At 44.7% G+C, this 27,641-nt stretch overlaps 6 protein-coding genes across 12 annotated transcripts in view; 2 read left to right on the top strand and 4 right to left on the bottom strand.

The window, feature by feature from the left end:
* The first annotated feature begins 83 nt into the window (after positions 1-83).
* On the top strand, positions 84-4,658 carry Pan3 (Poly(A) specific ribonuclease subunit PAN3). Of its 2 annotated transcripts, XM_070671439.1 has the most exons (10): positions 84-313; positions 940-1,032; positions 1,168-1,427; positions 1,510-1,770; positions 1,849-2,224; positions 2,305-2,421; positions 2,510-2,749; positions 2,942-3,224; positions 3,398-3,752; positions 3,832-4,658. In XM_070671439.1, the coding sequence occupies exons 3-10, from the start codon at positions 1,350-1,352 to the stop codon at positions 3,946-3,948; spliced, it is 1,827 nt and encodes a 608-aa protein (XP_070527540.1). In that variant the 5' UTR covers positions 84-313; positions 940-1,032; positions 1,168-1,349; the 3' UTR covers positions 3,949-4,658. The 2 variants fall into 2 exon arrangements, with proteins under 2 accessions (XP_070527540.1, XP_070527538.1); XM_070671437.1 differs by lacking the exon at positions 940-1,032 and having other exon boundaries at positions 85-313.
* A 345-nt stretch (positions 4,659-5,003) lies between these two features.
* LOC139111304 (midkine) lies at positions 5,004-11,160 on the top strand. 2 transcript variants are annotated; one of them, XM_070671492.1, is made up of 5 exons: positions 5,004-5,305; positions 9,771-9,910; positions 10,174-10,323; positions 10,398-10,553; positions 10,672-11,160. In XM_070671492.1, exons 2-5 carry the CDS (start codon positions 9,772-9,774, stop codon positions 10,704-10,706), a joined length of 480 nt encoding a protein of 159 aa, XP_070527593.1. In that variant the 5' UTR covers positions 5,004-5,305; position 9,771; the 3' UTR covers positions 10,707-11,160. The 2 variants fall into 2 exon arrangements, with proteins under 2 accessions (XP_070527593.1, XP_070527595.1); XM_070671494.1 differs by lacking the exon at positions 5,004-5,305 and adding an exon at positions 8,921-9,108.
* Positions 11,161-14,424: 3,264 nt separating this feature from the next.
* Wrm2 (wurmchen 2) lies at positions 14,425-15,072 on the bottom strand. The gene has a single exon (XM_070671509.1). It carries the CDS (start codon positions 15,070-15,072, stop codon positions 14,893-14,895), a length of 180 nt encoding a protein of 59 aa, XP_070527610.1. The 3' UTR covers positions 14,425-14,892.
* An 89-nt stretch (positions 15,073-15,161) lies between these two features.
* Wrm1 (wurmchen 1) lies at positions 15,162-16,477 on the bottom strand. Of its 2 annotated transcripts, none has more exons than XM_070671503.1 (3): positions 16,324-16,477; positions 15,771-15,997; positions 15,162-15,656 (listed from the first exon to the last, which is right to left on the bottom strand). In XM_070671503.1, the coding sequence occupies exons 2-3, from the start codon at positions 15,958-15,960 to the stop codon at positions 15,457-15,459; spliced, it is 390 nt and encodes a 129-aa protein (XP_070527604.1). In that variant the 5' UTR covers positions 15,961-15,997; positions 16,324-16,477; the 3' UTR covers positions 15,162-15,456. The 2 variants fall into 2 exon arrangements, with proteins under 2 accessions (XP_070527604.1, XP_070527605.1); XM_070671504.1 differs by having other exon boundaries at positions 15,771-15,990; positions 16,324-16,469.
* An 8-nt stretch (positions 16,478-16,485) lies between these two features.
* On the bottom strand, positions 16,486-19,414 carry LOC139111292 (tRNA:m(4)X modification enzyme TRM13 homolog). Its single transcript, XM_070671465.1, has 6 exons — positions 18,337-19,414; positions 18,078-18,274; positions 17,813-17,998; positions 17,484-17,723; positions 17,006-17,399; positions 16,486-16,606 (listed from the first exon to the last, which is right to left on the bottom strand). Exons 1-6 carry the CDS (start codon positions 18,489-18,491, stop codon positions 16,603-16,605), a joined length of 1,176 nt encoding a protein of 391 aa, XP_070527566.1. The 5' UTR covers positions 18,492-19,414; the 3' UTR covers positions 16,486-16,602.
* Positions 19,415-21,540: 2,126 nt separating this feature from the next.
* The window catches only part of LOC139111298 (uncharacterized), a 173,539-nt gene continuing 167,438 nt past the window's right edge, over positions 21,541-27,641 (bottom strand). For all 4 annotated transcript variants that reach the window (XM_070671478.1, XM_070671477.1, XM_070671476.1 and 1 more), the window contains 2 exons: positions 26,603-26,746; positions 21,541-26,474 (listed from right to left, as the gene is read on the bottom strand). In XM_070671478.1, coding sequence (XP_070527579.1) covers positions 26,318-26,474; positions 26,603-26,746 — 301 coding nt within the window. In that variant the 3' untranslated portion in view covers positions 21,541-26,317. The remainder of the gene's footprint in view (positions 26,475-26,602; positions 26,747-27,641) is intronic.

Genomic DNA, 27,641 nt, shown 5'->3' with positions numbered 1-27,641 from the left:
CGGCAACCGAAGCGCTGGCTTCACACGGACGAGCCTCTGTATCCGTACGCGTGGAAGCCGCAATTCCGAGTTGGGCTCTCTGACACACACACAGCTGAAGGAAAAGGGGCCCCTCGGTAGGAGAATGGGGATACAACTATAGAAGTCGCGTCGTAATACGCACGCACGCACGAATATCGCGCGTACGTACGGATACAGCCGGAGCCAAATGGAGTGGACTGTGCGCGCTTTCTCCTTTATCGTCCGCTGAATGGAGGATGTATGCTGTGAGGAACAACGCACGGTGCTCGGCCACGCTTCTTGGATCTTCATTGTAAGGATCGCGAACCGCGTCGTCATCGACGGCTGTAGAGGAAAGAGGAAGCAAGAAAGAGACGGAGAAAGAGAGAGAGAGAGAGAGAGAAAGAGAAAATCGGCAATCCGTTCTCATCCATCTGTCCGCTCGATTTGCACGGCGGAGATTTCCGCGCGTCGGGATTTTTGCGTCTCTCGCCAAGTAACAGCGGCGCGACGCCGCGTCGATCGCGACGCTAAGCGACGCGGCCAAGCGGTGACAGTACGGATGGGTTATGTCGTCGGCGTTCGTTGCCGACCGCCGCCGATCCGACATTCTCGTGTTCCTTGTACGCGCAATCGTTTTGGACGACGTTAGCCGTCGACGTAAGGTCTCCGGGACCGACCGCGAGAAAAACGGAGTAGCCCGCCGTGTCGCGCGCTTTTCGTTGCTTGTTGTCAAAATCAGCTGCCATTGCTGACTTTGGCGCTCCTTCTTTTTCTGTTTTCGCTCGCCATACCAGCCGTCGCGTCGGCGACCTCTCGTACGTACGTTCGTGATCCTTCCGAACGCTTCGCGACCCGCTCGCGGGGTCGACTCCGGTCAGTCTCTTCGGGCTATCGTTCGCTGATTATAGATATTTTTTTTTTTATATATATATACAGTTGATTTGCAGTCAAGGGCCATTGTTTTACCCGGATTCGTAGCCGGTGAATTATTGGTACATCTTCGAGAGAACTCGATTTTGTGAGACAAACGTGAGAATGTTTGAAGATTTTAATTTAAGGAAAGAGTAGACTTTCGCGCATAAATAGTTAATTAAATGGAGATTAATGCGCGTTGAAATATGTATTTATATTTATGTATTTCTGCCAATGTTTTGTGTATTGCAGGCTCAAGTGGGTGGAACCTCGATTTACATTTGCAAAGCAAGAATTCGAAAACGCCAAGCTGTAGCCACACTTAGAAAAGTCAGTGTGAGAAGCAAGTGGGTAGTGAAGTTAATTAAGGACAATATAGAGAGTAAGGGTAGAAGTTAAGTACGAAAGTAGTAAATGCAGTGGCTGGGGAAGCAATGGACCCATCGATTTACGTCACGTACACTCCTCAAACAAACGGGGTTCCATTGGAGTCCAAGCTTGCCACCTACATGGTAACTTGAGATTTTTTGTTTTGCTTAGATAAAATTTATCTTAAATGACCTTATTATTACGTATGTAAATTATCTTTTATAGAATCACCACAGTCCTGGCATAGGTCTGAGCACAAACTCAGTGACCAAGCATCTATCTAATCTTTCTCTGGACTCACAAAAGAAGGTAACTGCCAGTTCCGAATTCGTGCCAGGAAGAGGCCTTACGGGCAGCAATAGCAGCTCGCCAAATCTGTTTAACAACTCTTACGCCCATTCGCAAGAAAATGTCGGTGGCACTACTTACTTCTATTTTGGAAATACCAGCAGTGACGCTGTCGGAGCCGAGGACGGTACCGAGGCTGTAAGTACATATGTTTTAAATATTAAAACAAGTAAACAACGGAATTCTTGCATTGCTCTTTTTTTTTTTTTAAATTAGATTGGGCCCATGGCAACAGGGCATATTGGCTATGTTTATCCAGGCACTCCATCGCATCTACAACCTGTGAAACCAACGAAACTCCCATCGTCTAATAATTCCTCCGCTCCCTCTACACCGCCTCCTCAGGCTTCTTCTAGCTTTTTTGTCGGCGAAAGCCTGCGACTGGATATCTTACAGAAGAATGAATTGACATTGGCCCAGCCTGACATAGTACGATTTCCTGACTTACCTAACGAGGTTGACAATTATCACGAGTTGTGTCCTTTAGAACCGATCCATAAACCCGCTTCGACAGTTCTCGGATATCAAACTTCTACGTACAAGGCTACCAGTATTAAGACTGGCACGCGATACTGTTTACGTCGTATTCACGGTAATTAACTTAGAAACTAGTACCGATAAACTCTAAGCTACATACTTGATTGTTAATATCGTCTAATTTAATGCTTGTAGATTTTCGTCTCGCTAATACCAAGTGTATGATGCAAGTTGACATGTGGAAGCGATTGTCACATACAAATCTAGTTCAGCTAAGAGAAGTTTTTACTACCAAGGCATTCGGTGATCATTGTCTGTATTTCAAATACATTTGCATTTATTTTCTTTACCGTCTATACGTATACCGTCCTACCATTTTACCAATTTTATATTTTTGCAGCCATGGTTTTTGTATACGATTATCATCCTGCTTCGGAGACATTGCTGAATAAACATTTTGCCTCGACGGAACTCAACGGTTATACCGATCCGTTTTCATCGGATCCCAATGCGCCACGGCCTTATAGTCATACCAAAAACACTCTTCTAAGACAGCAGCACAGTAGCATGCTACCGGAAAATGTTATTTGGAGCTACATTATTCAACTCACTGCCGCATTTCGTGTTATTCATGCCGCCGGTTAGGATAAAAATTGTTTTCTGCTCTCATAATTTTGTTTTTCTTAAAGAATCAGAAATATTTTATGACTTACATTTAATTTTATCTTTATAATTATTTAAATTTGTATTTTGTTTAGTTTCTTCCAAATTATATGTCATATTTATAATTACACGTTATAAATTATATGTTAATTCGATCTGCGTTTTACAGGTTTGGCGTACAGATGCTTAGATCCCACTAAGGTACTACTTACATCGCGGACACGACTTCGTTTGAGTTGTGCCGCCATTCCAGACGTGGTTACTCTAGATGGAAATACCACAAATCCACTCACTCTCATCCCACATTATCAGCAGGAAGATTTAGTAGCACTCGGCAAGCTAGTTTTAGCACTGGCATGTCGAAGTCTAATCGCCGTCCATCGCGACAATATGTCAGCCTCCATCGATCTGATTACACGTTCCTACTCCAATGACCTTCGAAATCTTATCTTGTATGTATGTGATCCTATAAATTGGTGGTTTAATCGTATCGCTTGATTTATTAAATGTATGTCGCTAATGTGTTTTTGTCGATAAAAAGTGCAAAAAATTGCATGATTTTTTGTCGTAATTTATTTCAATGACAAATTAGAAGTATACTTGGTATAATGTAATAAATTTTTAGATACTTACTGTCAAATCAACCTCGTAAAAGTGTCACGGATCTCATGCCAATGATTGGTGCGCGATTTTATACACAATTGGATGCCGCCCAGTTACAATTGGATTTTCTAGAAAACGAACTCGCCAAGGAATTGGAAAACGGACGGCTTTTTAAATTATTGGTAAAACTAGCAACTATCAACGAAAGGCCGGAGCTTAATATGGAACCTACATGGGCAGAAACGGGCGATCGTTATATGCTCAAATTGTTCAGGGATTATATATTTCATCAAGTGACAGCTGATGGAAGGCCCTGGTTGGATCTTGCGCATGTTGTAGCTTGCTTAAATAAGCTCGATTCAGGCTCGCAGGACAAGGTATAAACTCTCGGCAATTTTTTTAAATTTTTTAACTAAATTTGCATAAAAATACAAATTTTTAAACGTATTATTACAGATATGCCTCATGTCTCGAGATGAACAGAGTGTTTTAGTGGTTAGTTATGCGGAGCTACGACAATGTCTTGAAACGTCATTTGGTGAATTGGTACAATCTACAAAAGATGTTGTTTAAGAATATGTCCTCGATAGCGTACTCCGAACCATAAATGTGATATCATCACTTAGCGGTACTATCATTTTACTCTTTATCGAGATACTGGAAAGTGAAGAACTTTCGAATTGTGTTGGTGATACAAGAAATAACGCGCAACTCAGTTTTGTATACATAATTTTGTCGTCGAATTAATTAAGTATGAACGCATTACAAATGCGTTGCATTTAGAATGTAAGATGTTAAATTTTCGGGTTTTAAGTCTTAAGGATTTATAGAGTCCTTAAATCTTTGGGTTTTTGGATTTTCCAATTTAGATCGTAGGATCTTTACGCACAGGAATTCTCAGTTACGATGCGCGACTTTGATTCGCTCAATCTTGGATTTTTAAGTGACGAATTTGTCCTTGTATTTAATTAAATCTTTGAATTCTTGTGGCAAACGATCCTTGGATCTTTGGAGTTCTGATCTCTTGGAAGCGTGAAGCTAAGAAGTTTTGAAGGGTATCATGTGATTTCATGAATCAGCGAAGATTCAATTCGCTGATGGGCTAAAGCCCATTACGGTACTATAAAAACTGTACACAACTTAACAATGCAGTAAACTCATAAGGAATCTTAAGCCAACACCTAAACACAATCGGTGTATAGGGTAGAGACCTTAGTTTTTAGGATATATTAATGGTAAGCATTAATTTTGAAATAAATGTTTATTTTTGAAAGCAATCCTAATTAATATTGTTATTATTACTGCCAAAATAAATCTAGATTCCTATTATTCCTTGTGAACTTAATAATTATTTTTTTATTTTAGTTCAATTATGGATTTCTCAGCGCCAATACGCTAAAAATTTTTCAAGAAAGAAGGATCGGTATTAGGATTTGATTTCGTTTTGAAACGTTCTGTACGATACACTTCACATAGTTCTATTTCTATTTATCCAGTCGCCTTTCTCTTTTCTAGGAGGGATGATCACCATGGCGACGGTGATGAAGAAGGGGAAAGATCGGAGGACGGAGCGGGGAGGATATGCATGGCGCCTGAGGGATGCCGGACTCTGGACTGAATCGGGGAGGGGGATGACTGGTCGACGGAGGCAGCCGCAGTACCAGTGGCGGTAGCAACACGTAGTAGTAGCAGTCAACGGATTCCAGGCATCGCAACGCTTAGAGAAGACATACGGAACATCGAGATTCGTTCTTCAGCCGACGTTCACGGGGGATCACGCAGCCGCGTTACAGAGTGGATCATCTACTCGCAGCATTCTCCCCGTTGAGCGTGTTTGCGGCTACTACGTAGGCGGCTGATCACGGAACCAACCGGAAATACGTTTTGGAGCTGATCATCGAACTTGATCTGCTTGGCATCCCCGTAGCAGGTGAGTTTCTCTATAAGAAGATAAGAAAGAGAGAGAGAGAATGAGAAAGAGAGCGAGACTGTGACTGAAGGAGAGAAAGAGGGAGAGAGTAAATGAGAAAGAGAGAGAATGAAAGAGAACGGAACACCGACGCCGCCGCCGCCCGGCGTTGCTGATCGATTTTCCGCGAACGAGCGAAGCGGAGCGGAGACCCGCCCCTGATTCTCGTCATTCTCCTCCAACGAAGCGGTGGAGATGCGAGAATTTTTTGCGCTTCATCGCTGGTCCAGCTCCCGCAGCGCGCGCGACCGATCCGGGATGAGCCGAGAGGAACCGAGGGACCAGAAACTAAAAGCGGCTTTTCCCATTGTGCGCGCCTGTGTCGCAGACACAACGACGATCGATGCTCTTTATGTTTCCCGCTTGCGCCCTTCACACTTCCTCCAAATCTTGACTCGGAGCTTTTTTTTTTTTTTTTTTCCTCTTTTTCTATCATTTTTTTAAAGATTTAATTTAGAGTTTCAACTCTCTTCTCCCGATGTTCAAGATCTTTTTATTGTCACGACTTTTATATGGTCATTAAATAATAATAGAAATTAACAAAACATGATAAATATATCTGAAACGGTCGGTGTCATGTATACACGAGATAGATTTCGGAGTCCGAGCGATAAGAAGCTGGATGTAACCAAATTTGATAAGGCCCCGGGAGTTCGCGTCGAAACATCAATAATTTCGAGGAGCGATAATGATTGTGCTGATATTTGGTGAAATGTAACTCCTCGCTTGGAAACTCGAAGCCCCCATCGCTTCGTATTACTAATTTTTGCTCGGCGTAGATGGTGGAATTTGCGCGACGATAAGATTGTCAGTCGACAGTAATTCCCAGTGATACAGGACACGGAGCGAAATGACGGGTAATTCGTTCTCGTTACTTCCACAACCGCATGACCGACGCGTGGGTCTATAAAGCAATGCAAGATATACATATATTTCTTTTTTAGGGCCGACACGCCGCAACCTTTTAACCCTTCATTTTCGAGCTATTTATAAATTGTGTCGCGCGAGCGCAATAGTGGCGAACCCCGAGGCTAACAGATAGAGGCTTGTTTATAGACGACGCACATCTAGTTTCTTGCTTTCTAGGATCTTACAGCTGCTCGACACCCCACTCTCGTGCACCGGACCAAATCAACTCTGTCCTACTTACCGTATACATATGGGAGGTTAATGAAAAAAAGACGGATCGGGTTTTGCGATCGACGGACGAAGCAATAGAGAATGGCCCGAATGGTAGAACACACGGAGAATCATTTCTGCACGTTGCAAGCCGCCGTTTGACCGGACTGTAGAATTGCAACGAAGGAGAACAGTAAAAGAAAGGTCGAAGGGCGAGCTATTTGCGTGCAACACGCATAAATAATTTCTATTTCCATTCTATTGCCTCGACGCTGATTGAAAGATCAACGATCAAACGACGATAAATTGATATAGGGGCACAGACGTAATGGGACGTGCATAAAGGGTCCGCGAATTCGGAGTTAAAGCCCTCCTCGTTCATTCTTCTGCCTGCATAAGTTTGAAAACAATCCAAGTTCTACGGTGCTAAAAGTTTTCTAAGCTCTCAAAGAGGAAGAAGATCCTAAAGAGCGGTAGTCACAGCCAAAGTTTTTTGAAAACCTGAGGAATACGTACACCAACGAGAAATAAAAGTTCCTGCGCTAACAGAATTTCGAATGGGCGAGGAATCTGTTTGCGGTTCAAAAACTTCGATTATTGTCTTTGCGAGAAGAACGCTTTCTGCGCACTTTAGCACAGCTTAAATGGTAATAACGCGATCCTTCGTTTTTTATTAGTAATATCGTCGATTATCTTATCGTTCATTTTGCGCGTATAATAATATACTTAATCTAGGCTTGACTCATTGTTACTCTTTTACTTATTGATAAATTTCTGCTGATAAATTAGACGCTTCTACTTTATATTTCTTAAACGATTTTATATTTTTTACTTCGCGGGTAATATCTTATTATCAGATACGTAGTAGCAACTTTTTTTTCTGCGCGGTTTGCTAAATATTCGTTTACCTAGTATGGGCAAACAAAAAAAAAAAAAAAGAAAAGAACGTTTATACGTGCTTTTTTAATTCTTATCGGACGTGTGAACGACGCTTAGTCGCCTCACATTGTTGACTCGTCAAAAATAAAGGTTTTGATTTTTTTTTTTAGGGATGACTAGACCCCCACGAGCGCGAAAAAAAAAGACAAGAGCTCGTACTTGCGCTCGCGAGTTAGACACACGGAGAGAGCGTATATCTGGACATCGGGCAACGTCCCCTTGCTCTCGGACATGTTGACCGCGTGTCCCCACCGGTCTATATTCGACGACATATTATCCGCTCGCCGATATTCTTTTCATTCTCTATCGTTCCGCGTCTCTTTTTTTTCTTTTTTTTTTCTTTTGTTTTATTCTTTGCTTCGCTCTTTTCCTCCCCCTTTCTCTAGCTCATCCATATCACGACGAAATGATGTTACTGAACCCACAATAGATTCGACGACAAACTTGAACAAGGCGGTTTCCGTCCGTCGTCTCACTCGCGTCCGGCCGTATCTGATGAGACAATAATTTTGTCAATTTCGTCAATCCGAGCGCGCCGCCGCGGATGATTTTCTCTACGGATTGTTTGAATATGAGCGGAGATTCGCGAGGGGAAGAGTGCCAGCCGGCCGACTGACTGATGGCCCAGCAAGATTGCTGACGAGTGCTGATTGTCTCAATGCCGGTTAATAGCGGGAATGACTAAGGATGCGTGCAGCGAAACGCATCATCTCGATCGAGACGCGTCGTGTCCAAATTCCGCGGACTCTCGCACATTTGTTCTTTTAATAGATAATATATCTCTTTGATTTTTTTTCTTTTTTTTTTCTAGATCTTCCTCCTACGTTTCGTCGTGGATTTATATTTTGTTTTACCCGGCATATCTCGGAGGCTTTGAACCAACGTTATTCGTCACAGCATGGCGCCTCTCAGTTCTCTCTTCTTCTCCCTGATCTTAGAATCCTGGGATCGAGCTGGAGCCCTGGGATCTCGGGGGCTTTTGAAGTCCACGGTCCCTGCAGCACGTGAGAGAGCCGTGTCTTTGAATCTTGAATACGCTTCTCAGAGCGAAGCAGCCGAGATTATATACGCTGTTTATTCATGAATCCCGACGTTACACAGAGAATAATCCATCACTCGCCGATGTGGAAGTATCGGTCGCCAAATTCTCTTCGCGCGGTACTTATCCGCTGGTACCAGTGATTAATTAGTCCTATGGCCTGAGCGATTACCTTAGTCCAGCCTCGCCGAAGACCCATTGCCTCCTATCGCATGACGAAACAATATCATCGATCTAAGAGACCTTGAGCCAATAATTTATGCGTTCGTATCATCGCTTACCCTCCAATTAATTAATCTTCGGCTTCCGCACGATCAACTGGACAGGCCTAGCGTGCGACGGTAGCCTTTTCGTCGGATTTACATGGGTGAAATTGATTTTAATCTTCAACACTTGTATATATTATTATAAAAGCGATATGAGAGAAGTGACAATTGTTATAATTATATTGCTTTAATTACAGGCTGTAAAGATAAATCGTTCAACTACCTAGACCCTGATTTTAATGCGTTGCAACGCTTGAGAATCGTCGTTATCGAAATCGACGGACAGTTTCCGGGACTATCGCGGAAACGTAGATGAGATTGGTGAAATGAGGACAGTGCTCAGTCGGCCGCGCGCAAAGTACTCAGCGTTAAGGATTAAAATGCGAATTATTCGCAGTGGCGTAAGATTTTATTTTTAGCGATCCCATTCTCGCGGCGACACTACGCCGGGGTTAATTATCCTTTGTGGATCTCGTTAAGGGCCACTTGTCGTCATCGCGGGAGATCGTGATAACGGCGAATCGTAACGAGAACGGTGCCGCATCGCTCCGAAAAGTTTAATAACCGCATTAGCCGGGATTCCGCGAATTCGATGCTGACGTCGCGGCGCTTCTTCCTTTGTACCGGCCTGTCGGCACCTCGTGACGTGGATCACGAGTTATCGCCGATGACGGGCCGCTTTAATAAAGATTGACTGGCTTTAATTAACGTCAGCGTGAAATCCAGCATAAAGAAGTCTTCGCTTCGCCGACTGCCTCGCGAGCCCGAATGAACATAAAAAAAAAAAAAAAAAATCAAAGCGCGTCACTGCGAGAAGCTTATCCGTTTCTCGGTTCGGTAATTCACCGTCGTTGATTCACCGTGGTAATCAGTCTATTGATTCAGCTTGAAAGAATACCGAGCGATATCATCTCTGTCGCAAAGCTATAAAATCCACAATCTTAACTATATACAAAAAGTTATTCATTAATCTGAAAGCAATTGGCTTTAAATGTTTCGTAATACAAAGTGAGACTAATTAAGACTTCTTAATAAAATGCTGGTTTTTTTTTTTTTTTTTCAGAATGAAGCTGTGCTGGAGTTTGGCTTTCGTGGCCATCGCTTTGTTGATGGTTCTTACGACCACGCGAGCGGAAGCTGATCTGTGGGAGGAGGATGACAAGGAGGTGCTTGTGCGGACAGTGCGCGGTACTAAGGAACGAAGTGAGTGCTTCTTTCTGTAATTAATCCGTTACCTCCTTCTACGAACGTGACGTTATTTTATCGAACGACTGCGAATATAGACCGTCTATATATATATATAGCATACGTATATAAACGGTGTAATTAAAAGTTGTTCCCAGTCGATCTTAAAAGTCCCTCTCTTCCTTCTCTTTCTCTTTTTGTTTCTCTCCTTCTCTCCTTTATTCGCTTGATCAACGTTACGTTCAATTGTTTCTATTGACGTTTCGCGTCTGCTGATGCAGCATCCGGCAGCTCCTCGTCGTGCAGATACGTAAAGGGTCAATGGTCGGAATGCGACTCGAATACTAACACGCGGTCACGCACTCTGAGCCTCAAAAAGGGTGACAAATCTTGCGAGCAAACCAAGACTATACAGAAGAAATGTAAAAAAGGTAAGGGTGTTTACTTTCATCGTTGCGACAAGTGAATTCGAGGGTGTAACGATTCGTTTTTAATTCAACCATAGCATGCCGGTACGAGAAGGGCAATTGGAGCGGATGCGTGAATCAGATAATGACGAGAATTGATAATTTGAAAGCGAACAGTGATACATCCTGCGAGAAGACGCGACGACTCACCAAGAGGTGTAAACCGGAGACCAACACTAAGAAATCTGCCAAAGGTAATTTTTTTTTTTTTTTCCGTCTAGTTGATTGATTAATTAGACTGTGGTAATCTGTAGGTAGGGTGGGTGAAAATTTAGCAGCAAGCGCGAACCTCTGTTTGCTTTTTGTTTCCAGGTGAGCGATCGAACAAGAAATCGGGCAAGCAGTAATTATCCGCCGATCTCCAATCATTTCTTCTAATCGGGCAACGAAAGCGCACTCTCATCTCTACGACCCCTAATCTTCTCTCGACCCCTTTTCTTATCGCTAATTAATTGCGAGGCAGAGTATGAATTTGAATCAATCGTCGATCGAAGCGTTTGTCACATTGTACTGCCTAGGAGTCATTTACATTTCAATGCAGACACGTGCTACGCGTAACTGCAAAACCGTTTTTAAGGTGCGTTGCCGTCGATTAATTACTGTTAATAATTATGGGATAGTGCTTACGTTTCGGTAATTATATCTGTTTTCGGCAATATAACTCGGGTTTCCAACCTTTTTAGAGTTTCCTTGTACCGTTATCATATTAGTTTATCCCAGGTGTATGTTGCATGTTGAATTTTCGCTTAAATGTTTAGGCAATATCGATTTCTAAATAAACGAGACAGATTGTTATACTTATTAATAGACTCAAGTTTATACGAAGAATATTACGTTCGCAAACATACGCCTGTCGAAGAGCGTATCTCTTCTATCTAACCCATTGACATAATTTGCAACGAGTTCCCCCCCGTAGAGAAGCTATTGATCGCATAAAGGTATTCTAAAAATGGATGTTGGCGAGATCTTGGAGGGTTAAGCCGCGCAATCAACCGGAGAATCGATTGGGAACCGATACATAACATGTTCGAGATGACGAAAGCTAAACACGGCCGGTCGTCCAGACACGCAGGGATGCAGTTTACGCGTTGAAATTTTTCGCGAATTCGTCATAGTCACATTTCGTGAAATTTTTACATTTAATCTGCGGAAATCAAGTATCTAAAAGTCTGCGAGAATTCAGAAGTTAGCTTTCCCAGCGCGTTCTTGCAAAATTTGCATCATTGGTTGTTCGATTAATAACGGGCGTAGCACACAATTATAAAAATTCCCTGACTAGAAGCAGCTGCCATTTCGGAGATTCGCAAAGGATAAGATTATCCGCTAAAGTTGTTCTCTCGTCTTCCCGCAGCGATATTACATTATTATTAATATTATTATTTATCACAAGAAGTAGCAGCGACTCCCATTTGGCTTAGCTGCTGATCCACTTAAAAATCATGTACAATATTTGTCATACTAAACAGCTTCCATTCGATTGTCACATAAATATACAATGTTCGGTGTTCAAAGTAACTGTGTCCTGTTATCATGTAATACGCGCGAGATATTCCGATAATTATTACGCCGTCGCGAAGATTCGTTAGTTTGAACGAGAATGCTCGTACAAGAAGCATCCGTTTCATGTGGCGTATTCAAAATAGTCACGGCGAATCAAAAACTACGAAATCAAAAAGAATTACGAGATCAAAGACGTATGAAAATAATATTTGTCAAGAGAATCAAAATAAAATGCGGATATATATGGAATATAGATATATATATCTAGCATAGAATGTTCGTGCGAGCCTAATGAATTTTTCCGGAATCCTCCGCGCTCCTTTCGGCAGGACGTTGTCACTTCTGATGTTAATATTCGCAGTTAACGTTATAATAATAATGTATCAAATGATAACTGGCAAATATGGAAACTCGCCAATGAGCATGAAAATCAAACTGAAATAACTCGTCGTCTCGTCGAACATGCACGCTTTTGCGTGCGAGAGAGAGAGAGAGAGAGAGAGAGAAAAAAAAATGAGAGAGAGCAAAAGAAAGAGAGAGAGAAAAAAAAAATAGATTACTGGATATCTTTTCGACGCCACAAAAATCAAGTTTCTTCTCCCCCGCATACAAGATTGTAATTCGTTTCTAAGTCTAGATGTATAACCGGAGGGTTCGTCGGTGAGAGGAAGTTAAGCTGTTCGCGCGTTTGATACTGCACGCGGGTGCGGACGTGCCTTGCAAGAACGCATAAGGGTCATCTTAGGTATGTGAGACGCGGGAAGAGAGTATTTTTCACATACAGTAATATTTTGAAGGTTTCTCTTCCTCATCTCCACCTAGACCTGTGCGACTAGGCTCTTCAGCTCTGAGCAAAGTCGGACGAAGTCGCGGAGCGTTGAATCAGCGTGTACTTCTATGCGTTGAATTCTAAGGATCTTCAGAAGTTTATTTGAAGACGCCGTGGGCACGGAATCGCACGCGCGTCATGATCAAACGTCTAGTTCTAGCTCCCGTATTACAGCATATCATTATTACGCGTGAAGCGAAATCTTATCGATAAATTAGGATAGCGTTATTTCCGTTTTATGGGCTCTTCGCTAATTACTGTCCCTCCCCCCACTGATCCTCCAGCCGGTGAACTTAGCTCCACCGACACTCGTCGTTCCCTTCCCCTCGAACTGCCTCATGGTTGAGCTATGTTCCGCACCGAGATTAGTTCGTATCAGATGAGACACGCCACGGAACTGAACTCGTTATATCCCGGTCGAAAGCATAAAATGTGTCTCTCAATGAACGTTGCATCTATTTTACAATGCGTGCTAGTTATGTGTATGATTCGCGATGATCACTCGCACGACCCTCTCGACAGAGAGGTCCCCCGGTGACCGAGATCATTTCAGAAACGCGTCATCACTTTTTGAAATGCGTGAGTTTGCACGCCTTATAGTTCTCGTAGACGTCCTCCTAACAGTCGTACAGGAACACGCAATTCTGAAAGATCTGAATGCGTCATGTCTCGATAATGTAAAATGATGTAACGAGTTTCGTGCTTGACTTCTCTGTGTGGAGCTCGCAAAAGGCTCTCCATGTTATGATCGCACTGTAACATAGCATGATAGAAAGATACGTCAGTAAACCTAGAGACTAATTTTTCAGATCCTTCGATAAATTACACAGGACGTTCCGAGGAAAATGCGCACGTTGGTGGCAAGTGCCCTTTGGAGAAATTACCAAGTCTCCCTGACGTTCTTAACGAGTCGCGAATTAAGTCCTGCACCCTAATACGAATCACGAGACTGTCGGGAAAGGTCACAATGCAATATTAATTTCCGTCTTTAATTAATTACGCTCTGAAAAATTCTCGATACACTTTTTCCAAGATCGGACTTGCCGTCTACGTGCGCTCTACGTCCTTCGAAACAAATCATAGATATTCTAGATATTATAATAAGAGAATCGTTCAAATCTTTATTCGTTAGAATTAAAATAATTAGAGCCATACGAATCGCCGTTTTATTACGGATCGTTGAGTTTCACGATCGTCGATCTTGTTGATGGTTTAATCTTGTTAGTGCAACTATAAACGCTGGAATAGCCTGCTCTGACCATTTTTTCATTGACGCGACAGATCGGTAAAACATTTTCTTAACGCATTTCGTTGAAATTAAACAAATTCGATTGTACATTTTCCAAAGACGTCAATTTGTTGTACGGATCGATTAATTGTTTCGCAACGATTTAGATAAATGATTGTTAAAACTATTTGTATAAATCGCTGCTCGCGCGGTTACTTTATTACGGACAGTTTCGTCATTCAGACCGTATAGCTTAGGATAGCTCCTGAATTTTCAATGTATCGTAGCTCGACGAAATCGGTGATTTTCTTTACAAACTACTATAAAAAAAATTGTATAATGCATCTACTTACTTATTGAAGTAATTGTGTAACCATTACACATGTAACAAAAATCCAATGTTGTCAATAAAAATAAAATATTATATATACAAGAGTGATATGATCATGACGAGTTATGCTGACCGGAATTCGCATGAATCAATCTCTTAAAACAGTCAGAGATAAGATTTCTTTACGACATGTGTTTTTATTCGTAAAATTTATCGATACAAAAATTATAAAAGTGCTCGACTACCGCATTCGTACGAGAAATGTTACTTTTAATACAAAAGTATTTATAATATAAAAGTGGACGGATATAAATTTAATAATATATTTTTAACTACGTCTCTTACACATTAATTTCATTTTGTAAAAAGTTTTTAAGAATTTCACGAATTTCCAAAAAGAGAAACACGTGTCTTTGTTAATAAAAAATATTAGTACGAATATACATACAGTAAGTGGACGGACTATCAGATCTTTTAACTAGCATGACCAATATTGGTTCTACAATATTGCGTCGACTTGTGGCATATTCTAAAAAAAAGCCGTTACAAATAGTTTGGAAGTTTACGTTCGGCTTACTTTATCTGAAGCTACTAATTGGCAGTTTTTATTGTTTTTTTTTTTTTTTTTTTTTTTTTAAGAAAAAATTATGCCATGGAAACGGATAGTTTTCTTGAGTACGCTTTACCCTCCCATTCCTGATCGGACGGCAACGCCTCGTGTCGTAATTTACAGACACGCGTGCCGTACTTTAACATCACGATTATAATGCAAACCACAAAGAGAGTAAGGCAGGCCGTGGCGGGCCAGAAAACGTGAAAGCCCATGGTAAATACTTTTATGCTGCTCGAGATTATCGTTTATTTGCAATTGTGTTGCGTGCAGTTACCAAAATAACTTGTGAGCCAAGTGAATATGGTGTCTAAATCGACTTGTTCGACTTACGAGTCTTGTCTTGTAAGAATAAAATAAAATAAAATAACTTTTGATATATGTAAAAAGACAATTGTGCCCGCGCAATGTTTACAGTAAGAGCTTCAGCGTTGCGGTAACCAAGTTAGAGACTTTACAATGCAGTTAGCTGAGTGCAAAGGACTAATTAAACTCTATTGGGCTCAATTGAACTCTTGACTTCGAACGTATCTTCAAACGTGGGTGTTACTACTAAGGCTGCTTATTTTACTGCTGGCTAGTTGGTGATGTCAGCTACTTTAGATCTCACTCTCGCGTTTTTGCATCTCCATGTACTCTTGCGGCTGTGGGGTGGTACCCTGAGACTCCGGCTCCTGATATCGGACGATTTCGTGCCTCACTTGAGGATACTTGATGCGCCCAGGCTCCAACTCGCTGAGATCAAGCGGCGGGGTTTTGTGTGGCAATACAGTCCATAGAGGCTGGATCCACCTATTGCCTAAATCCCAATAGGATAATATGCTATTAAAAAATAAGAAAAACTGTATCAGTCTCGCGCACGACCGCAAGCAGAAGCTGTATGTTGACAGTCAGGCGAGAGCGATGGACTTACCAGTGTTGCGATTCTGCCAATATTCACGGTGCCGCGAGCACCAACAGAACACGATATTCAGGATAAACAGAACTCCGCCTAGGACGGTGCAGAAAGCGATTGTGACATAGAATGGAGTAAAGTTGCCGTATTCGTGCTCCTTGAAGTACGGATTCTTCAGGTACTCGTCACGCTCGTCTAAAATGGACATGTCACGTTACACGGCTGTCTTGTAACTCGCCTGATTTCTGGAAGAAGAAGAGAAACGAAGAGGGATCTATCAGCGCGGCAGGAATGTCGCCAGCTATCAGGCGTGGCGTAGCCTGGCCTGGCTTGGCTTGGCTTGGCTTGGCGTGGCGTGACGTGCCGCACAGGATGTGCATAGCTTCGTATATACACTGTTCGGCGTGAGTCATCTATCATTATCGGCGTTTTTACCACAGCACGTACAAATGCGCGTAATTAGGCAATAGAGTGTACCGATATATATCATATAGGTCACAGAGAAACAGGTGTGTACGCCTGTACACGACGAACGGCAATCACGTACACCTTGAACGCGGTTAATACGTACTTCAATGGGGTTTCTTTTTTCTCTCCTTTCTTCGGGTCGACGTGGTCAGTTTCTCTCGGCGACACGGCGATACCGCAGAAGCTGGGTGACGAGAAAAGAAGCACAAGTCGTCGGGTCGAGCCTGCATCGAACGCACTCCGAACTCCGGAATGTACGTTTTGAATGGCGTTAGATCACTCGTATTGGGCGGGGCATCTCGTCCAGTGGGGAAAAATTATGTGTTACTTGCGTACTACTTCGTCCCGCGCTGCGAGTCGGGTCGATAAGCGGGAAACGACTTTATCTGAGACAACAAGCCGAATAACAGATAAGTCATCCTCGTGTTCGATGAACTCGGGAATCTGAATTTTATATAAAGACATATTTGTAACAAGATTATTGTTTAATAAAAGATAACTGAATAATTAGTTAAACAAAATTATTATTTATTTCTAAGCAGCTTGATAATTTTTTTTTTTTTTTTAATAAATGGATGCAACTTTCAACATAAATTATATATTTAAATAATTCTTGCAATAAATTTCAGAAAAAAAAAAAAACTAATAATAATAAAATTACTTTATCTGCTATTCAAACTGGGATTTTCCTACATTTTATTTCATCAATTGTACTACTTGAGAAACTGACAGTAAGAATTATTTTTAAGACAAGATTTTAAATATAACATAAGTAATCTAATCACAATAAACGTGTAGCAACGATGCACATGTTTTCTGGTGAAACATCAGTGGATGTGTAATAAAGTAGCTCTGTCCGAAATCCAGCACTCTCCAAGAAAACTACACGACCCCAGTTCAACAGTGTTTTAGCTTTGCGCCCGATAATTATGCGTTTATCCGTTTTCGGGGACTGACTAGAGATCTCGCATTTCAACCGCGTGCCGCAAGTAGCCCAGCTGACTATACTGCACAATATGGGAAACTCGTCCACGGTAAAGCCGCACTCTTGCAGGTACTCCCAACCCACGTACGAAGAGTATTCGCACTTGTGATGACAACAGAACGCGACGACTAAACCATGCACGTCGACTTTAGGATCGCCGTTCATCGATTTTACCAAACAACGTATTGTCAAATCTAAAAAAATGCATCATATTTTTATATCGTAATAGAAATTATTATAAACGCTGAAAAAATGCAATTTTAAAAGCGACGAGTTACCAGTGGCCATGCCGCAGAGATGCTTCGCCATGCCAACCTTGTACTTGACTGACTGGATCTCCAAGACTTGATTCAACTGCAAATCAGCAATGTCGGCGCGTATCCTTTTTATTACAAGATGACTCTCCTCTCGCCTAAGCTTGTTGTCGTTTTTGTGCCGTTGACTGGAACGATCAATCAGTAGAATACAAGAGTTTGACTTGTTCTTTATAATCTGCCCCAGCCAATATGTCAACTGAGCTGTTTAAAACATGGATTTTATTTAATATTTTCATATACGTGAAGTTTCTTCTATCAAAGCAAAGTATGTAGACGCGTCAGAAGTGTACCTTTTCCAGCACCGAATTCGATGAAGCAGGTGTCATCTTGCACGAGTCCAGCTTGCTCTAAATGACCAAGCAGAGATGCATTTTGAAGCAAGTGCTTTTTAACGTTCCTCCCACAGGATTCATCGTTCAATTTGTCCTCGAGTATGCTGTGTCTCAGAATTGTTTGCGAAAATTCTGGCAGCTTGTCTGAGTGACGAAACGTAATAAAGAAAAATTAAGTACAATGTATTTTCAAATTGGAATATGTGATATGGTTCAATTGTACCATGGGCGGCATGGATCTTCCTTATCACCGTCTCCACGACGGACTCGTCGAGCTGCGACAGTGGAACGCGCGGCGGCGCCGCGATAGTCTCGTCGTTCAAATTTGCCCCTTCGACCAGGAAAACGGGCTGTTCGTCCAGCTTCTGCTTAGCGTTGCATATGCCCAAGTGTTTCGTCAGCTTCGAGCGATAGCAAGTGCTGGAGAGAAATAAATGTTAAACTACCTCCCAGAATACAATCTAAATTCTAATGATACTTACTGCGTGGGATCCAATGGACACGGCACTCTCTCACTTCCAGGATTGGCGACATCCTGACGATGCTCGCCGCAATACTGCTGGCCCTTTCGCACGGTCATGCGGCAGAAGCGCTTCTTGCGTTCGACAAAATACATGCAATGGGTGTCGTCCGTCATAACCTTCTCCCTCGAAGAACCCTTGGACGGCGAAGGGAGAGATCGTTGCAGGTTAGGTTTACCAGTCCGGCGCGAAAGCCGTATTTTCGACGCTTACGCCTATTCGACGCTAGATTGCGCCATCGTTGACTTTTTTGCCCGAGCAGGCCGCGGCTAGGGTTCCGGCGCGCCAGTAGATGACACAGCAGGCGCAGTTGCGCGTCCATCCTGATCTTGAAAATCACGGATTCCGATCGCGAGCTCTGTCCTGCCGCATAAATTGTATTTCGCCGAGGACGCGCGGAACGAAGATAACGGACAGCGACTGGCAAGTGTGCCGCGATCGCGAGACGTCCCTCTCCCCAAGACCCGTCTTCCCAGGCCTGCTAATCTTCGGACGCGGTATCGTGAGTACAAAATTCATCTTCTCGAGCTACAAATTTGATAGACCGCGGCCAAGTTTCAATGCTCTCGAGGCGGCGGTCCGGCAATTTCTTTTTTATGCACCTTCCTCGAATCCTTCGAACAATATTTTCGGAATGCTCTGGTATATTTATCGTTCATCGCCGAGGGACTCGCGGAGGCAAGCAGGCAGGCGAGCGAGCGAGCGAGCGCGCGCGCACGCGAGTAATTCGCTAATGTAGAGAGCTTACCCCAATACCAAGCCCGTCTCAAAGTTCACCTTTCGCCTCCCCTCATCTTTCTGCCTCTCGCCCGGTTTCCCCGCGCTCCTCCGTAATTCCCTTTTCTCGTAGCTCGTGCTCTCTGTCCCGCCGCTACTTTTCCCCCGGCCGTCTCTCACGCTCGCGGCGTTATCTATCCTCTTGAAGCGAGCTATTACCCGATTGTTTCTTAAATAAAATATCATCGGAGTCCCGTCGCCAACCACTCACAATAATAATTGCCTCGCCAGGGTGTCAACCGATCCACCCTCGCGCGCGGCCCCTCGTCTGTCTCCCCGGATCCCCCTCTTCGTCCCATCCCCCCGTCTCTCTCTTTCTCCGTCTTTCCTTCATCCTTTTTTATTTTTACTTTTCCACCGTGCCGCCCGTCACGCAGATGCGCCGCGAGAAAGAAATTCGACCGCGCGACATTACAAATTCGTCCGGCGGCCGTCACCGTAATTCTAACCCGATTACCGCTCCTCCCCTCGCACGTAGGGGTTTAAAGAGTCCAGCCTACGGGACGTTTAAATCTATTTTGCATTTCGAATGCAGCCGTATCTGGTTCCCTCCTCTCTCTCTGGATTGATAATAATTATATACCATCGCGCCGATGTAGACGTTCCAGGAAACGGTATTGCAACATTTTAATGAGGTATTTAAAAAAGCGATAAAACGTTGAAACAATAGATTTATTTAATTCGAGGCCGCGAATCGGCATGGCACTCGAGGCGCTAAACCTGTTGCTCGCGAGTGGCTGATTATCGATGATTTCGCAGCGCGGATGCCTGCCTCGGAGGGGTCGTAGGGCGCTAATGACGAAGCCCATGACCCTCGTTCGTCATCAGCGCGGAACTCGCGTTTTAAAAACTCTATATCCCGGATTAGTTGCGCGAAACGGCCGAAATACTCGAACCACCCGCCCGCCACCCTCGAAACACGTATGGTCCCGCGGCCGCGGGCGCTAACGATCCCTTTTTGTCTCCCACGGCAACGTACCGCCGGCGGAGCGCGCGGTGTTAACAAGCAGAAGGGATTAAGGAGAGTGGATGAACAAGTGGTCGTCATCAGCGAAGTTCCGAGACGAAGCGCGGGCACGTTGCGAAAGAGGGCCGCGATATCCGTCTCGCGCGCGATTCCCTCGCCGATCTTCGAGGGAAAGGATTAAGAAGATTGTCTCAAACGAAAGAGACATCCGATCTCGTCGCGAAGAGTATCGCGACACGAAAATAAAGCGCTCAGCGTTCCGTCGGAGTTTCTCCCGAGGTCGAAATTGTCGGCGGTACTCCTCTATATTTCTCTCGCTTCTTCTATCCTTCTCTCTCTTCTGGGTCGTCGCTGAATTCGCAGCGGTGCGCGTTATCGGCGCACAATGAGCGTCCTGATAGCAGGCCATCAATAATTACCTGGACCCGTGCCCGCCTAACTCTAACGAAGGACGATTTCTAACGATCTCCCCTCGCCAGCGTCCAACTTCTGGACGTAATTAATTCCCGGGCTAACCTGGAATGCTATAATTAATTGCCGGTGGGGCTGATGAGGGGCAGAGCGCAACGGGTGCAACAATATGTACCCCGCTTCGATTAGAAGTGTGGGGGGTTGGGTGGCGATGGAGCCGGTGGAAACCGGAAAGGAGAGACGGGGAGGGCGGGAGGGGGGCGGCGGCGAGAGGGGGAATCGGTGGGGACCGCCTCCACTCGCAGTTATGCAATTAATTAAATTCAGTTTGTTATTCGCCGTCGACTGTTAATTGCCGCAAAACTTCAAGAAACTGCACACGCTTGACGTTTCAAAATGCATCCGCGCCGCCGTGCGCCTCGCGATCGTATTTAAGATCGGCGATCGCGAGCCACGCTACTCCCGCAGTTATTCTCGAAATTAGCGTCGCGTAAAATTTTCTCGCCGTGCAAAGAGGTTCCCTCGTTAACGTTTCCGCGCTAATCGCGCGCGTTTTCTCGATACGCGAAGAAGAGAGGAAAAAAAAAGAGAAGGAATAAAAAAAAACCAAACGCCGAAAGCACGCTAACCGATTACGTCAGCGACACGCGCTCATAATTAACAGACGCAATTGTACAACTGCACGCCGATGTAGCCGCGCCCGTTTGACCTCGGTTTTAATTGATACGCTTGCAAGACGGTCGGCAAATAAAAGATTAGGACTGCGACGCGCGAGGCGGTTTAATTAGCGGCAAAGAGATTTCCCTCTCTTTCACTTTCGCGTGACGGACCGTCTTGTGGTCACGCCAGCCGGTTGCGAAGGATAACAAATCGTACGAGCCACAATCCGAATTAACGAGGAAAATCGGTGCCGCCAAGCGCCGAGGAAAACGCAATAATTTTAAATCGAGGAATTAAATTAATAAAAAAAGAAAAAAAAAATTTACAAACTCAAAACTTACATCTGGAAATAAAATTCGCGATATTACGGCTTGGCTCGCGCTCGCTGCATCGTGGTCTGAAAGGAGGCATTTCTCGTTTCGGCAGCGCGCGCTTTGGCGCATCTATTTCGCCTTTGTTTTTAAGAAACAAAAAAAAAAGAGAATAGGAACGAAGGGAGAAACGAAGGAGAAGAAGGAGGAGGTGGAGAAGAAACGAAAACAATCGATATGACACGCCGGCAAGGCCAATCGGGCCGCGTTCTATTCGCGGCGCGGCCAATCAAAATGCCTACTACGTCGCCGGCAGGCCCGCTAATTAGACGCCACGTAAATCAGTCCTGAAACTCAACGTTAATTAACACGGGTTTCCGTTGGAGTTGCTTAGCCACCTATTTATCGAACGACACAAACGCAATATGGTCGGACACGTGTACGTCCGTTAAATACCTATCCGACTGGAGAATGTCGGGTCGCTCGCTCGCTCGCTCGCTCGCTCGCACTCATCGCCGCGAAGCTGAAAACCGGCCCCCTCGCGCGTCGGAACGAAACATTCGAATCATTCGAATTAATTCAGCCACTTGGGAGCGGGCGGTAAGGAACGGTCTCGTGATCGATTTCCCCTCTCTGCCAGAGTCGCTTAATGCTAACCAAATTAACCGGGCGTTCCGTCCTTCTCTTCTTACCCCCCGCGGCCGCAATTGGAGTTTTACGTCGCCGCTCGATCGCCACCGCACCGCCGACGTTGAGCACAAAAATCCTGAAAGAGTCTTAGGATAGATGCGCCGTGATGCTGGGCGGGTAATGAATGACAGGCCAAGGCGAGAGGTCTTCCCCTCTGGTTTTTCTAAAAACTTGTGATTTTTTTTTATTAATTAATAAATCGTGTGTCCTGTCGTACGACTGTGTGTGTGTGAGTGTGTGTGTATGCGCGCGTGTACGTATGTATCCGTGTGTGTTCCACTGGGTGTAATTGTATTTTACAAGAGGCCGCGAAACCACGTTACAGATGTCGGGTCCCGATTACGAAGAGTCCGAGATTAATGAGATAACAAAATTAACTATAGACGCGCGCGGGACCGGGGTCGCGGTCCACGCGCGTGCCACTCGGCCGGGATACGGCCGGACGGGACACGGGGGACGGTGTAAGGAGCAAAGGGGGTGAGGAAAGGGGAGGGACTTTTTGTGATGCTCGCGCGATCGTTTCCGGGCCCGTGCCGAGTGCATATCGAGTGCAGCGAGCGTCGCAGCTCGATTCGTGATCGCTCCCGAAAGGTCCCGCGACGACGAAATTGTTCTTCACCGCTGCCTTTCGTCGCGCAACTCGGAAGAGCGACTCTCTCGACGAGAGTCGCTATCACGCGGAGCGGTGTAACGGCGAAACGCGCCGGACGAGTGGACGAAAAGAAACAGATGTGTTTTTTTTTTCTTTTTCTTTTTTAAATGACGTAAAATTCAACGTTATGTACATTCGAGACGAGAAATTCGACTAATCGGCGCCAAACAAAACCCGGGGTCGAAACCGACACCCTCGCGAGGTGCGAGCCGTGTTTCGTCGTCGACGTTAAACTCCGCACTCGACGACGCGGGACCACGGAGAACCATGGCACGTGTCGCGTATCGGCCGTAGAATAAACGCGCGGGGAAATGCCCCGTTTCGCCGTTCGCGCTCGATAGTAAATACATAAGCATTTATATCACACAAACTTTTAACAATATACAAAATGTATCCTATATACAAGATTAAATTACACGATCCAACGATGCACAAACCCCGATCCGAGACGTGGTAAAAGAAATCGGGTAAACTTCGGTGCTTTGTTCATGCAAGTTGTCCGATTGATAGAAGAAATTCCGCCGGTCCGAGATTCTTATGCGATAAAACGAAAATGAAAAATGTCAAAAAGAAAAAAAAAAGAAACAAAAAAATCGAGAATCTCCGCGTGTCTCTTCGCACCAAGTCTCGTACGTTCGGAGATCCCGCGGGTCTCGTTGCCGAAAGAGTTTGTGCATCCTTGACATAATCCGTCGGCGCGACTTCTTGCCCAATCTACATGTACACTCTTCTCTTCCATACGCCGCTCTTCGTCGTCTCCGTCGGCCGCGCAAGAGTCACGGGGACCGATCCCCCGGTGGCGTGGAACTTGATTGTTCCCGCCGCAATCCGAGCGCGTCTCGTTATATATCAAATCCCTTTCACGGCGTTAGAACGGCCACCGTGACTCTTGAGTGCCGTTTACGTTCAATTTTCGTGATACGCACGCTACAATGCGAGGCTCTCGCGGGTGCCCATCGACGCCCGGCGATCGGAGGAGACTTTATTCGGTCCGCGATGCGAGTCACCATTCAAACTGAGAGCACTCTGACGAATGAAACGAGACGGAGGGCGGCCTTTGCTCCTATGATACACATTTACCGCCAAAACGCATTCCGCCTCGGAGTCCGTTGTACTTTGAGCTTCGAGCACGCCGTTGCATGCCAAATTGTCACTTCTCGCTGTCCGCGAGCTACGCCACTAATGTACAACGCGCGACGGGAGTCATCGGCGTGGCTAACTGTCGCGCGAATCGCTTATTCAGGAACGCACGACGAACGCCCGCCCGAGAGTTTAAGAGCCGCGACAAAGAGGAAATCGTTGGTTTTAATCTTACGAGGGATCGACACTCCGATCGAAAGTTAGACTTAACGTAATTGCTATTGGCGAACAATGATGTTTCCGCAGAGAGCCAACTTTCTCAACCAGGGCGTAGCGCAGATTTTGTCGTGTGACTTTGCGAGAGAAAAAGAGAGAGACCGAGAGGATATTCCTCGAGATAACCAAGCTGCATTTTTATCCTCGGGATCGACATCAATTTTTGCATCTTACTTTTGCACCTTACGCGAAACATCGTCCTTCTTTACGATCGCGTTTGCAATGAAATTTGATCTAGCTGTTCTGCTGATACCGCAAGGAAAAAAAAAAAGAGGATCTTATTTGTAAGCAACTTATAATTAATTTACTATTTTTAAAATTATAATTTTGAAAAAAAAAAGAAGAGAGAAAGAGTAAAGGCAAAGGGAACGAAAGAGAAATGGCGAGAAAGGACCGGGAAGCGAGGAGGCGCGGATGCCTAACAAGAAGGATTCGAATGATAATTCCGTGTCGTTCGTCTCACCTCGGCACTCAATTAACGATGGCGGGAACAAGGGTCGCCTAATGAGTTTACGAAGCGCAGCGGTGGATCGACAGGAGAACGGTGATTTTGAAAGAAAAATAATTTTCTAAGGGTCCAGAACTGCGCCGCCGTCGTTTCGCGTTCGATCTCTCGTCGAATTATCCCTCTTTCTCTCTCTCTCTCTCTTCTTCTTTTTCCGATTACCGTTTGTCTTTCTCGCGCGATTAGATCCTCGTTGATCACACGTAAATTTAGCACGCGATGCCGTTCCGTAAACGCGTGTCACCGAAATTTAAACGAAAATAAAATTTAAGAAAAAAAAAAAAAAAAAGAATTTAACTCTTCTAATTGGAAAATAAAATTTAAAGACTTTGAACGTCGGAAAGTAGTCTGGTGATAACCTCGACGTCTACGAGAATATAATTGCTTCTATATCTTTTTTAAACACGTGAAGGAACGTTGCAACTTGCGCCAGGTGACAAATTCTACATTTCACATTTTGTGTCAAGGTAATCGCGATACAACGACTGCAAAAGATTTTAAAGAGAACTGGCGTTACTACTGCTGATGGTGGATCCACGTATCTTAAACTTTCTTCGATTCTTTATAATTGAGCAAAAATAATTATTAAAAACACCGACGGATTCGTAGTAAAAGTGATTCTGTAATGCGGTGTCGAGTACCGTTTCAACTTGTCGCAGATGCGATCGGTGCTTCCGATCTGAAAAATCGAATGCTTCGTTTTAAAGTGTCAAAATTTCTGAATTGATATAAGAATTTGTTGAAATTTCCTAAGAACACTTTAAGAGTGATTTGATTGTATATCATTCGTGTGTAAGTTATATGAAATTTCGAAAGTCACGATATTATTGTGCAAAAATTAATTGCGTGCAAAATCTTTCTCGAATTAATTTTTCTGTTCTAGTGTTGAATTAATTAGCGCCTTTTCCGAAGAAACATATGCGCTTTGAAGGTGATTTTTTTCTTTTTTTTTCTTTTTTTTTTTTAGAAAAATTCCCTTAATTCGAACATATCTAGCATCCGCGTCAAGCTCGCGCGCACTCGACACGTCAACACCGTCAGAATACAGAAACGCTCGGTATCCGCGGCGAGTGCAATCACGTTCAACATCGCGGCAGCGCGTGTCCGGCTGCCGCGGTAAGTTCAAACACTTCGATATCACGGCTTCAAGTCCAGAAACACTCGCGACTGGTAGGGTCGCCGACGGCGATATCCAAGGAACGCCACGCTCGGGTCTTTTCTCCTCTTTGCGATTCCGCTGAGGAGTCGGGACTCGCAACGCTAGTTCATCATAAACTAGATTGGCTTTATCTTCGCGATATCCTTTGGGATACAATTGCAGGCCTGTTACAGCGGGCTTAATCGCAGGTGTCCTGTGCCCAGGACGACCAGTCTTGATAGCTGGACGCCTGGAGGTGCGATTGCTGAGCCGCCAGACCCGGATGCACGAGTGCCATCTGATGATGGTGATGGTGGTGATACTGGTGATAGTGCTGATGACCCGGCGGAGGCGGCGAATAGGGATCCACCCCGACGGCGACGTCCACCACGTCTACCTGAGGCGAAGGTACGACGGGGGGCGTCGGCTGCGGGGAGGGTTGCACCTTTTTCGGGCGACCGACCGGGTTGCCGCCTCATTCGCGGCTCCTTCGAGGCCTGCCGACCTTACCTTTCCTAACGGGCGCGCCGCTATTCCCGGCCGCCGCGGCCGCCGCTGCTGCGACGCTCGACGACTTGACGATCTTGTGCCAGTCAGATTCACAAACCGGCGAGCCCGAGACTAAGTAATATCTGAAATTATAAGAGTCGCGAATTATGGCAAGGTTCTTTTTTTTTTTTTTTTTTACACACCGGACTTGTGACATCCGGCCGAAGAATAGGTGCAAGAAAAAGAATAAATCAAGAGGTGGAAAACTCACCTATCGCCAGAGACGAGCTGACCACCGCACTTATTACAGTTGAAGCATTTCAGGTGAAATACCGCATCCCCAGCTCTCATGACCAGCTCGTTTGCGGGTATCGCGTTGCCGCAACTCCCGCAGACACCACCGGGACCGAACATTCTGTAACAAAATCAAAAAAATATTTTTTAAGACTCGGTTCAAGTGATGATCCGCGATATTGTAATTCGGAATCGGACACCTCGTGCGCGAGGAAGAGGCGCTTCCGAGAACGTCGGAATATTTCATCTATAGTGCTATTTGGCGTAAAAATAAATTGAAATTTGAGATTGAAAAATGAGCAAAATTTGCCATCACTCTTTTGTCCGCGGTTTTGGCACGCATCGAATCTCAATACCTGCGAACGTCGTGCCACGACGCGGTCGTATCCCGCGTTAATGGCAGCTAATGTTTGCCAAGCGGTTGTCAGCCGTATACCCGTTGGATCGTAAAGTCGGCTGTTTATGCAGCAATTAGCTACATAACGATACGTAGGTATGTCGGACGGGAATTCGAGGTGAGCGCCACGATTTCATGTCTCTTTCCGACCCGCCGACGGCGGAGAAGCTTCTTTTTCGCGAGGAAGATGCATCCGACATACATCGCCACGTATGCAATTGACCAAGTCTCTCGACCGCGACTTCAAGAATCGAATCCGAAGAGCTGAATCGAAATTACGAAGAGACTCGTCGATCTACCCCGAGCTGGGCAAAGCTCCTCGAGGGAGGGCCCGGCCGCGACATACGTGCCACTGTCAAAATTGAGCTTCGCATTTAACGATAATGGAATATTTAATTAAATCGACTTTTGAAACGCGCGATATAGGTAGCCGACATATCGATGTCTGCGTCGGACTTTACTCCGAGAGCGCGCATAAGGCTGTTACGACGACGGAGCGGATTGGATTTGAGGTTTCTCGTTATTAATTTAATTACCGGCTGACAGTTCTATAATTAAATTGCTAATTTATCTGCCCGGGATCCACAGCTGATCGCGCGGCGCAGTATCTCGATGATTG

This window comes from Cardiocondyla obscurior, linkage group LG23 (genome assembly GCF_019399895.1).
Source record: "Cardiocondyla obscurior isolate alpha-2009 linkage group LG23, Cobs3.1, whole genome shotgun sequence".
Lineage (NCBI taxonomy): Eukaryota > Metazoa > Arthropoda > Insecta > Hymenoptera > Formicidae > Cardiocondyla > Cardiocondyla obscurior.
This window is presented reverse-complemented; position numbering and strand designations above follow the sequence as displayed.

What these genes read in the sequence shown, in the direction of transcription:
- Pan3 (XM_070671439.1), top strand. Translation starts at nt 1,350, where the DNA reads ATGGACCCATCGATTTACGTCACGTACACTCCTCAAACAAACGGGGTT. An exon ending in CCGAGGACGGTACCGAGGCT is followed by an intron (nt 1,771 to 1,848) that starts GTAAGTACATAT and finishes TTTTTAAATTAG; the next exon opens with ATTGGGCCCATGGCAACAGG. An exon ending in CAAGGCATTCGGTGATCATT is followed by an intron (nt 2,422 to 2,509) that starts GTCTGTATTTCA and finishes ATATTTTTGCAG; the next exon opens with CCATGGTTTTTGTATACGAT.
- LOC139111304 (XM_070671492.1), top strand. Translation starts at nt 9,772, where the DNA reads ATGAAGCTGTGCTGGAGTTTGGCTTTCGTGGCCATCGCTTTGTTGATG. An exon ending in GCGCGGTACTAAGGAACGAA is followed by an intron (nt 9,911 to 10,173) that starts GTGAGTGCTTCT and finishes CTGCTGATGCAG; the next exon opens with CATCCGGCAGCTCCTCGTCG. An exon ending in CACTAAGAAATCTGCCAAAG is followed by an intron (nt 10,554 to 10,671) that starts GTAATTTTTTTT and finishes TTTTGTTTCCAG; the next exon opens with GTGAGCGATCGAACAAGAAA.
- Wrm2 (XM_070671509.1), bottom strand. Translation starts at nt 15,072, where the DNA reads ATGGGCTTTCACGTTTTCTGGCCCGCCACGGCCTGCCTTACTCTCTTT.
- Wrm1 (XM_070671503.1), bottom strand. Translation starts at nt 15,960, where the DNA reads ATGTCCATTTTAGACGAGCGTGACGAGTACCTGAAGAATCCGTACTTC. An exon ending in TTGGCAGAATCGCAACACTG is followed by an intron (nt 15,657 to 15,770) that starts GTAAGTCCATCG and finishes ATTGGGATTTAG; the next exon opens with GCAATAGGTGGATCCAGCCT.
- LOC139111292 (XM_070671465.1), bottom strand. Translation starts at nt 18,491, where the DNA reads ATGACGGACGACACCCATTGCATGTATTTTGTCGAACGCAAGAAGCGC. An exon ending in GAAGATCCATGCCGCCCATG is followed by an intron (nt 17,999 to 18,077) that starts GTACAATTGAAC and finishes TTCGTCACTCAG; the next exon opens with ACAAGCTGCCAGAATTTTCG. An exon ending in CGAATTCGGTGCTGGAAAAG is followed by an intron (nt 17,724 to 17,812) that starts GTACACTTCTGA and finishes TGTTTTAAACAG; the next exon opens with CTCAGTTGACATATTGGCTG.